The 11,504-nt window shown below is 34.0% G+C and overlaps 1 protein-coding gene across 1 annotated transcript; it reads left to right on the top strand.

Annotated features, from left to right (window-relative positions):
* Nucleotides 1-1,834: 1,834 nt before the first annotated feature.
* l(2)k09022 (HEAT repeat containing 1 homolog l(2)k09022) lies at nt 1,835-11,504 on the top strand. The gene is made up of 10 exons (XM_018522489.1): nt 1,835-1,963; nt 2,052-2,200; nt 3,232-3,526; nt 4,137-4,500; nt 4,961-8,239; nt 8,400-9,077; nt 9,284-9,601; nt 9,702-10,150; nt 10,534-10,984; nt 11,257-11,504. The coding sequence occupies exons 2-10, from the start codon at nt 2,059-2,061 to the stop codon at nt 11,425-11,427; spliced, it is 6,147 nt and encodes a 2,048-aa protein (XP_018377991.1). The 5' UTR covers nt 1,835-1,963; nt 2,052-2,058; the 3' UTR covers nt 11,428-11,504.

Raw genomic sequence — 11,504 nt, 5'->3', positions numbered from 1 at the left:
AAAAATATAAAAATAAAATTATATAAAATTATCTATAGTTATATAAAAAATTGACATATATCATATACAACTAGATGTATATAAGACAAGAATTTTGTAAATTACATTCCAATCATTTCCAGAAACTTTTTGTGATATCATTATAAAAAAATAATATTATAAGATTGATTAAAATCAATACATTATTTTATTAAAGAATTATTGTCTTATTATAAACCTTGCAATATTAAATCAGTTTTCAATAGCAATATGTTTCGTTGTAAGTTATTTTTTTAATAGTATATAATTTTGAACGAGGACTTGCAATTGGGATCAAATCTCTTGGTATATCCATCAAATCAAGGATAAAATTCGATTTCATAAGCTTGGTTGGGTAAATCGTCGATTGATAATCTCGAGAAAGAGAAATTTTTTCGCTCTCATGTCTGTTCTGATATGTGAAGACATTTGACTTGCCTAATAATTCGGTCACAATCCTTTTTCGTAATCTTCATTATTTCCATCCAAACAAGCATCAAATAATCTTCCTTTCATTCGAGTCTTTCATCTGCAAGATACACATTGAGTCACAAATAACGTAATATATTTAAAAAATACCACTTTAACGCTAGTAATACGTATATTACTTGAGATATAGCTATTTCAATCCACGAGACACGAAAGCTGCTGGAAAGCTTCTATTAGCTATCGCCTTGAAAAGCACAACGCGGTAAGACCCAATACGAAGTTGCCCAAGCGGAATCATGCTCGTTTCTAAACATTCTTTAATTTCCATCAAATGAACTTCAAGTTGCTGATCAATGCATCTAATTCCCGCTGAATCGACACCAGACATTTGACGCGCTACGAATACAGTTGACATCTTTGCACGTGAGAGAACGTACATATTGGATATTTCGATCTGTATTTTTTCTGTCGCTGGACTGTGTATTATAAGTTATTTCATATACGAATTTGTTTTTATGATATATGTGATATATGAATTATTCTAAATAAGATTTTTAGAAGCTCTACTGACACATCTTTTGGTTCCTTTGCTAAGAGCATACGTTTAAAGAGTTCTATGTATTCAGAAAAATATGGATCGCATTGCAATCCATCAAATTTTGATTTGAGAGAGCCACGCATTTATGGGTGCTTTCCAGCAAGGGACACAGTCAGACACAGTGTAACACAGTGAATCATACGTCCTTGTTGTTTGCTTACGTTAAACAAGGATGAAACGATTCACTGTGTTACACTGTGTTTGATTGTGTCCTTGCTGGAAAGCACCCAATGTCTCCTGCAAACAAACACAATTTTTTAAAGTAAAATTCTCTTTTACCAACCCTCCTTATTTTTTATATAAAATATAAAATCTTATTATATTTCGGTCACTTGAGTGAAGCTCGAAAGCGAAGGCAGGTTCTCTCTCGCTCTCACCGCGCCGACAAGGCCAAACAATGAGAACGAGTGCGAAAAGGTCGGCAATATAATAGTCGGCATGCTTCTAACTACCAAGTCACACGTACACAGGCTCGCGCTTGTGTTGCTATCGGTTGTGCCAGGCCGCCGTCTGATGGCGTTAGTCTCGATGTCGTAAACCGTCACTGGTCTGGCATCCCGCATCCCTGCATGGACGGCATGAGGTCTGTTCAGGTTGCTCGCACTTTTTGCACTCGGCATCTTCGTTTTCTCTCTTTTCAAAGCAAAATATATATCTATCTCATTTTAAGTGCAAAAGTATTTGGGGATTTTATGCAACGCGAACAGACCTATGGACAGCCGCATGTTGGCGGCAGTTGCCGGTTAGCCCGGAACTGCCCGGAACGGCCGGAACACGACTCCCGGAAGATCAAGAAGCACGTGGTTATGAACGGATGCGACATATCTTATAAAATTGTATCAATTTTATTTGTAAAATTTTATGTATTGAATTAATATTTTTTGTAAATTTTGTTGTGACAGAAGGAAAATAAACTTTGTAAGTTCCTAATTCTAAAGAAATTGTATTGAAAATAATTCTTTTAGAAGTTAGGTTAGAAACGTCTATACTTGCGGCTTGTTTATAGATTAACAATGGCAACGTCGTTAGCAGCACAACTTAAAAAATTGAGAACTCCGCAGACAAATTTACTGCTACAGGATAAAAAACGTCCTAGCTTGCTGTTTGACCCAAAGGAGGCTGCGAATTTGGATAGGGACACTGTGCTAAGTATAGGTTAGTTTTTCCTTTCTTTTGTATCTGTTAACTTCCTTTCTGTCATATTTATATATGTTAAGTAATATTAAGTATCTAAATTTTATATTATCCTAGTAAAATTTCTGATTATATTATTTTATTTTTTATAGTATTCATTTTTATTTTGTAATCTATCTTTTTAATAGCTCCGTTTTATGTTAATCCAATTATGTATTTATGTATTATAATGAACATGAGCTTTGTGCTTCAGTTTCGATTTATTTTGAAATCTTCAGATTTAGAAGAAATATCAGTTTAATCAATATTATAAAGTGTTTGATAAATGTTAAAAATTGCTTAAAGTCAAACGTAAAGTTATCTACAAGCAGTGTGTTAGTACAAATCTTTATACACTTACAATTAGATTCTTTCACCGGATAATTTTTGAGAAAATTTATGACAAAGTTTAGACTTTTGTAATGAGAAATTTTATTTTGAATGTCTATTTTCAACAAAATTAATTTGTTAAAAATATTAAGAATTCAATAAAATTATTTAACATATTTCAAATATCAAGATTATGATGTAGAGAAATGTGAGTCTATTCTCTATGCCGAATGCCCAGATTCAAACCTGGTAAAAAAAATAGAATTTTATGTCAAATCGTGGAAAGTATTTACACCATAAGAATCTCTTTTAATAGACTGTTTGAAAATATGTAAGAACTTATTATCTATCTTTCGTCTTTATAACTTTCTTATTATGTTTAAGAGGAATGTGTTTCTCTAAATTGTAAGAAAGGTATACAGTTTAGCTAAACATATTAGCTTCTTTATTAATTATTTAAAGTGTTAACGCAAAAATTGATTCATGGTATTAGCTGTAAATTATACTTTGTTTTAACTTTTTAAAGTTATATATAATGTCAATAAAATCAATAGGTAATAATGCAAGTAAAACAATTTCAATACAATGAAAATATACAAATATTTTAATATTTTTTTGTCATGGCTGTATGTATTTGTAAAAAAAACTGTTATTTCTGATCATACTTTCTTATCTGTTTTTAGGCCAGAGTGGTTTGGAGGAATTACAGAAACTTTCATCGGTATTTGATGAATTTCAAGGCACGCTATTTGCACAGAGTTCTGTAAACTTTGAGAGAGCTGTCCAGAATGTTACATTAAATAAGCAACTGGATGCAGAGATTGCAAAATTTCTATTATTATCGACTCCATACTTCTTACTGAATGCCTGTCACAAAGCTCTGGAATGGCTTGTATTTAGATACCACATTCATCATTATAATAGAGAGCAATTTATTCTTCTAATCCTACCATACCATGAAACTCGTATATTTGTTAGGTATGTATTAAATAATTTATTCTTTTATTGCTGTACTGGACTACACTACAATTTTCCATCTAGCTTTTCTGAAACTTTAAACATATACCTATGGTATATCACTTTAAATACGAAAAGTGTATACTAGTTCAGCTATTAAAAAAATTAACTTGTTAAAAAACACCATATTTCTAATATTTAAAATTGACTTGAACATCAATATTTTATGTGTGTATATATATATATATATATATATATGTACATACATATATATATAGATAGAGAGAGAGAGAGATCATAATTTATATAAAAATTTAAGAATATGACTATCAAATTTTTATTATGTTGTAATTGTAAAAACATTTTCATATGAAATATGGGTTATTGACGAAAGTTGATATTTCAGTATGATTTAATTTTGTATTTTCTTTACAATCTTCAATCAACTTTTTATAATAAAACTAGTATACATATGATCAATAATTCGCTATGATTAAAATGTCAGAAACAATAAATTTAAATGAAATAATTATTTTTTTAACTTATTTGTAATACTTTCTTATTTACATTTCCATTAACACATATCTATCTTTAAGAAATTGATTAAAAATTTATTATTCTGTCCTTTAAGAGCCCTACAACTGATAGATCTATCAGATGAGAGCGATAAGTGGCATTGGTTAGTGCCTATGCAGAAACGCGGTATACCTCTATCTTCCGCAATTCTCGTCAATCGTTTGATCTCGGATAAAGGATTCCTGAAGATGCTATGTACTCATGTGATATTTGCCACGAAGACTTATTCCGACAAAGCATCTTGTCTGACCACTTTGTATTCCTTTTACACTACGGCAGTGTTAGGAATGATTGAACTAATAACCATCACTGAGGTTGAAGTAAACTATCTATTACCGACTCTCCTTCAAGGCTTGAGAAGTCCCATTCTTGATTTTGCTGCCAGCAGCTATATGATTATTGCAAAACTAATAACAAAGGTTAAGTTTGTTCTTTAATCATATTTTATTGTTTTTCAAATATTTCTGTCTTAAAAGTTAAACGAGTAAATTCAGTATTAAGATAAGAATTTAAGAGAGAGTAAAATAAAAGGTAGAAGGTCTGTATGAGGCAACATAGTTAACAGTGTAAATATAACAAATAATTACATACAATTGTACAAGTGTACACAAATTATGTACATACGTTTTGATTTCGCTTCGGGTCCTTTTGTATGCTTATTGGTAATATAAGCATGCAAACTTTTTTACTTTTTATTAAACGAATACTTCAATTTTGTAATACATTATAAAAATACAATTTTTTATATATTTTTCTATACTATATTATAAATCAATTTTATATTCGTAAAAATACTAAAATTATAATATAAATTTGAAGTTTTTTTAATATTATATCTAGTTTTAATTATGTATTGATATTTTGATATTAAACTTATAGGCGAAATTGAATGACGACACAATAGAGAAGTTGTTGTTGATGACGTTCAAGAATACACACATGAAACAGGAAGCTACTATTTTTCTACTTCATCTTTATCAATCTCAATTAACTGTTATACCGCAAAGTTTGATTCTTCAATTATCTGAGCTATCTTGGTTTGTTACGACGATTGTCGCAACAATTCAGTTGGGTACTAATGTCTCAAGATTTATTTTACATTTTCTTCGAGCCGCTTGCCAACTTATCTCCGAGAGTAGTGTGCAAAACATGCTCAGCAATATGCTGGAACACATTAGACTCGATGATGAGACAGCGGACGCTATTTTAGCTACATTAACATGCGACTTTAAAGATGAAGCTTTAAGTAGCGAAATAAAAAGTTTTCTAGTGAGATTTTATCAGAATTTTGAGCGCAGCTACCCAGAAAATTTTGATAGATATCTAAAAAAGTTGATGAAGCAAAGCGAATCTGATGAAAAATCTAAACAGGCGTTACATTTCCTTACTTCATGGTCTTTTGGCACTAAGGACACACACGAGTCCGTCGAGATTCTGAACAAACTGACGCACATCAGCGCTGCGCAACGAGTGATTGCTCTTGAAATTCTCGCTAAGAACAACATCAATGTATCCGAGAATTTTCGCAGCATGATGACGAGTACTCTTCAAGCTAGATTTTACGATGACGACATTAACGTTGTAAAGACTCTGCTGTCTTTCCCTACGAAGCAATTGATTAGTTTATTACCCACAGATACTCTGATGGATGAGTTGTTGGTTTTATCATCAACGTGTCACACAGCATCAAGAAAAGTGTTAGCTAAGCCAGCTCTGAAGACGCTATTAGAACTTTGCGATGAAAGTGACGATACTAGCATCTTTATCACAGCTTTACCATATTTATTTCCAGCTACAGATGTAGATGTAGAAGTTGCTATGGAAGTTCTCAATTCAAACTTTGCTAAGAATAATATGTATATGCAAAGCGTGATGCAAGACATTAATAAATCTAATTTGAATGCCGAAGCGATATCTTCTGCTGCTTTTCACAACATATTAAACCATACGTTGCTACCGCCTACGGAGAGTATATTGAGTTCCATGCGGCAACAAATGCCGCACGGTGATGCGGCGTCTTTATTCTTCAATATGATACTATTAGGATCAGTCTGCAGAGTACCCGTGGGCTCAATGCCGGCTAAAACTGCACGAGATGTGATTGAAATAGCCACGGAGATGATTAAGACATATTCTCACGTTAAGCTACTTCGCAACTGTAACAATATTACCGGCAACAACATTCAAATGGCTCTGAAGCTCACATCCGAGGGAATCTTGCCGCTTCAAGCAGGCACTTACGTTCTCGAAATGGTACATAGGCGGTTGAATATTAAATCCGAATCAAAACTTGATTTCGACAACAACGCGGAAAGAAGCAATCTGATTCTGCGACTCCTAGAGATGTTCATTGAGGGCATGGACAATAAAAGTTGGCGAAAGCACTATTCTAGATGTCTACAAATCTTCTTTCAGCTTCATTTTGCCACAGTGAAGGATCTTATTTGCTTTCTTGCGCAGTTCTATGCAGAACCCATAAAAACAAAAACATCCTATCATTGTTTACAGATTTCCTTATTACTATTAAATCAGTGTAAATCCGTCCACTGGGCATTTGAGGATCAAGACTTTGTTACTAATTTACTACTTTCGTTGGCAAGACGTAATAACGAATGCAGAAGAGTGGCGATAGATATTTTAAAAAAGATAACACAGACTTTTAGTCTCAATACGGAACCATTTTTCGTGTTGCTGCAGAAACTAGCGACAAAAAGTGCAGAAATCTGCAGTGATCCTGATGAACTTGCATTCAACTTCTACTTCTTCCTCTCTCCAGATCCACATGTTTCTCATCATATAAAAGAACATAAGAAGTTGCAGCAGACTCAGAAATTATTATTTGACATGGTGACACAGCAGAACGAAGAATCAAAAATTCCTCTGACTCAAAGATCACAACTCCTTGATATTCTGGTGAATGTTAATAGTACCGAAATCCTTCAGCAACTGGCTCCGATAGGTCTTCAGCTTGTACAAAACCTAGCGGAAGATCCAAAAAATCGACCGGCTGGTAGTGCTTTACGAAACATATTAGACCGTTTTACCATAAACACAATTGATGCTCTGAAGAACGACAAAGTGTGGTTGCTCTTCACAAAATGCATTCAGGTACACGAACCCTGTGCAGTTTTAGAAAATGGTAATCGAACTTCGCCGAGCATCATGGTGCTAAAACAAATTGATATACTCTTCGATGCAATGTCTCATGATGTCAAGGTGAGCATCCTGTCCAAAATCCTGGACGTGATGATTGATTGCGAGATTAACAACGTAGTTTCTGTCGCGGGAAAGACACTCCGCCGGTTGCACGTGGATGCGACGATCTTAATTTCAGAATTAAAGGCCATGATGAGCAATCAAATTCAAGAGGAGGCGAGCTCAGAGATAAAGTCAAGCGAAAGAAAGCGGAAAAAGCGACAGAGTCAAACTCAGTTGGCACATTCGGCGATGGTTCACAGTCGGGCGTGGAAGCGCGGTGTCATTCTGTTGGAGTTTGCAGAGCATGCCGACAACATTAAAAATGAGGAATTGCTTTATGGTGTACTGTTTGACTTGCTAAACGTTTGTCTGAGTCTGGAGGAGCAGAGCCCAATCGAATACACGAATCAGCTGCTTCTCTCAACAATCTTTTGGATGATGAAAAAAAAACTGCCAGTACGTGACGCTGATTTACAGATTTCGCTTATTGTCAAGTGCATCAGAACGTCACGCAATCCGCAGACGCATCATCACGCATTGCTGGTGCTGGTCGAGTTTTTGAGGAATATGAATGTTCATCGTGCTCTTTTTAATCTCATGCCAATTTTCACATTTATGGGCAGCACCATGGTGCGGCAGGACGACGCTTATTCCATACAAATCATCTCCAAGACACTGGAAACGGTGGTACCAATTATAAACGCAACAGACAACGCGACACATGCTTGCGAATTGCTGAGGACCTTTATTGTGTCGTTACCTCACATTCCCGAGCACAGGCGGATGCCACTCTTCGTCAAGTTGTTGCAGCTTCTCGACAATCATTTACATTTGTATTATCTGCTGACTTTCGAGAGCTACGTTATGAAGACAGCGAGCCAGAAGATTGAACATCCCACGCAGTGGTTGGATTTTGCTCTTCAGGTGTCTCAAGAATTTCCGCCGTATCGATTGCTTCAGGTTAGTTCTCGATAATCATTTTCACCTAGGATTTAGCTATATGAGAATTTTTTATTAAGTTTTAACACAATGTTTTAATGATGTGATTTTTTTTAAAAAGATAATTCTGTTTTTTTATTATCCACAGATATAACCAAAACTTTCCTGATTTTTGTTTCAGATTTGCACGAAGGTGGTCCAGTTCATCAAGATCTTGCCAATTGATATCGAGGAAGAACAGGGCAGAAGAGAAGCAATGAAATTTCAATACAAAAATATTTATGACGTGACTAAATCCACGCCAAAAAGCCTTCGGCACTATAAGATAACGGCTGTGCAGTTTCTCAGTAACCTCTTGTCGTCCGAGGATTTTATCAATCGTGTAGCTGTGCTAAACCAGGACGAGACAGACAATATAAACAAGTACTGCGATCATCTGGCGATCGAGTTGATTATGTTGATTCAGATTATCTCGAAGATTGCTGACCAGCATCAGAACAGACCAAGCGCCAAGTACTGGAAAGTGTTACTACATCATTTGTATGATGTGTTGGATTTAGTGAACAATCTATTGCCAAATACCCTGTTCCTTCAAAGTATCAAGAACCTCCTAAAACATGAAGTGCTACTAGTAAAGAAGAAAGCTCTGGAATTGTTGAACGCAAGATTACTTCAGAAGAAATTTGGTGAGGATGCTCACGAAGAACTTCTGAGTTTGATTAAACCTTTGACAGACTTCTTCAACGTTGAAGTAAAGATTGAAAATCAGGAACAAGAGATCGTACAACAGACTGTATTGATATCTTTGAAACTGCTGACGAAATTACTGGCCATTGACCGTCCTGCTGTTTTTAGACCAGTACGTATATTTGAATAATAAATTTTTATTTAATATTTTACATAATATTTCTAAGAAAATGTTTGATTATTTAATAATCTTCTTCAGAAAAAATATTATTAAATTTAGTATAATTATTATAATGCTATACTATAATATAGTAATTATAATACTATAATTATATAATTATTATTTATAACATTATATATACTAATGATTATTCACAGATTTTGGATATAACGACGGAATTGTTGGAATCCAAAAATGGTCCAGTATTAGCCAATGCAGCGTTGTGTGTAGCAGAATTATGTAGTTCAATGCGAACCCATGCTCTGTACTCGCTGAATAAGTTTGTGCCTGCAATTTTGAAGTTGTTAAAAACCCATTGCTATCAAAATGTGCCGGATGTTATAGTCATCAGCATCGTGAGTGCATTGCAGAAGATAGTGGAATCTTTGGGAAATTTCCTATCGCTCTACTTGGATCAACTCTTGTACGAATTGACAATGCTCAGCTCTCAGTATACCAACACGGATCATCCTAAGGTATTCGTTTAATGTTTTGCCTGCTAAGATTATGATATCTATTGCAGAAATTTCGTTGGTTTTTTTAAAGCTTAATTGTTTTTCATTAATGTTTTGACAGGCTAGTATCGTCATTTCGCGTTTGAAAGTAACAACGCAGAAATTATCCAGTTGCATACCTCTGCGAGTGCTGCTGCCAGCTGTTAATGGAACTTATCAATTGCTATTAGACAAAAAATCTTATATATGTATACCATCTTTGATGAGCGTGCTAGCAGAGTCCTTTGACAGTGTGCCTCCAACAGAACTGAAGGTGGAAGTCGACAATCTCGCTAATTTCTTCCTCCAAGTTCTTCAATTCCGTGAAAGAATTGAAGCTGATATAGAAACACAAGACGACCAACAAATTACATTAAAAAACATTGTCGCGGTTGAGGAAAGCGCTAGTAAGGCATTGGTAGCATTACTTTTGAAATTGAGCGAAGTAACGTTTAGACCATTCTATGATAAACTTTATGGATGGGCAGCGAATGATACACAGCACAAACAACGGAGTATAACATTCTACAGGTATTAACAATATAAAATCAATAAAAATTAAATCGTACTAAATTACAGTTGTAGATCTTTTTCAAAGCAAGTATAATTCCTGCTAATCGCGTGATATTAAACATTTAAATTAATCAATACTTATATCGCTTATATATATATTATCTTTTATTAATAGTAAAATTAAGATTCTTGGTTTTTTACATAATTAAAATAAATATGAATTTAATTTTATAGATCAATTACAAGTAGCTTGAAATGCTTTAAAATATATATCGTTTTTCTTTAACATGATAATTTGGAAATTTATTTTAATTTGTTTAACATGGTAAAATAACGAAAAATAGTACATCTTATATCCATCAATTTTTATAAAATTTGCGATTTTTAATTTCTCTGTTTAGATTATCGGCAAATATAGCAGAATGCTTGAAGTCCTTGTTCGTTTTGTTCGCTGGACTTTTTTTGAAGCATGCGGCATCGTTACTGAGCAGCAACAACATGTTCGTAACAGACTCTTCGCAGGAATTGACGCTTCCCGATGAATCCAGCAGAATTGAGCTGGTAGAGGCAATTCTGTTGACCCTTTATCGGGTATTCAGTTATGATGTGCATAACGTCGTCGTTGAGGACCGATATGAAATTCTCATGCAACCGATAGTAGATCAGGTGGAAAACACAATGGGAACGAGAGAAGAATATGAGATTCGAGCTAGTCAGCTCATTGTACCTTGCATAGCTTCTTTCGCTAGCGCCATTTCCGATGATTCATTGCACAAACAACTGGTCTATCAAACATTACTGAAGACGAGGCATGCAAAGCCTTACGTCAGAAGCACAGCTTTGAATGCATTGGTAAGATCATATATGGGGTGAATAAGTTTAATTTATATATTTATAATATAAAAGTTATTATAAACGAATAAAAAATTCAATATATTCAAATAAAATTTAGTAAGGTAATTATTTTTTTTATTAAAAACTGTTTATACTGTTTATATCTACATATGATCATAATTTACACAGAAGTTAAACTGTTCTACTGTTGTGTTTTTTTTTATTATATTTCTCATTTAAATTATCTTTGTTTATCTTTTAATAATTACTTGCTATTACTTGCGATCTAGGTGGAAATCGCGAGAAAACTCGGCGAGGATTTTATGCCATTATTACCAGAAACCGTACCATTCCTGGCGGAGATGTTGGAAGACGAAGACGAAGCTACAGAGAAGTGTGCACAGAATGCTGTTCGAACTTTAGAAGAAATTTTAGGAGAGCCTTTGCAGAAATATTTTTAAACATCTCCAATATGAATATGTTTTAGCCTGTAAATATGTAAATGTGTACAGAGTAAATCTGAATAAATCACAATTTG

Source organism: Trachymyrmex cornetzi, unplaced genomic scaffold, assembly GCF_001594075.2.
Source record: "Trachymyrmex cornetzi isolate Tcor2-1 unplaced genomic scaffold, Tcor1.1 scaffold133, whole genome shotgun sequence".
NCBI lineage: Eukaryota > Metazoa > Arthropoda > Insecta > Hymenoptera > Formicidae > Trachymyrmex > Trachymyrmex cornetzi.
The sequence above is the reverse complement of the archived record's forward strand: the minus strand, read 5'-3'. Positions and strand labels throughout refer to the sequence as shown.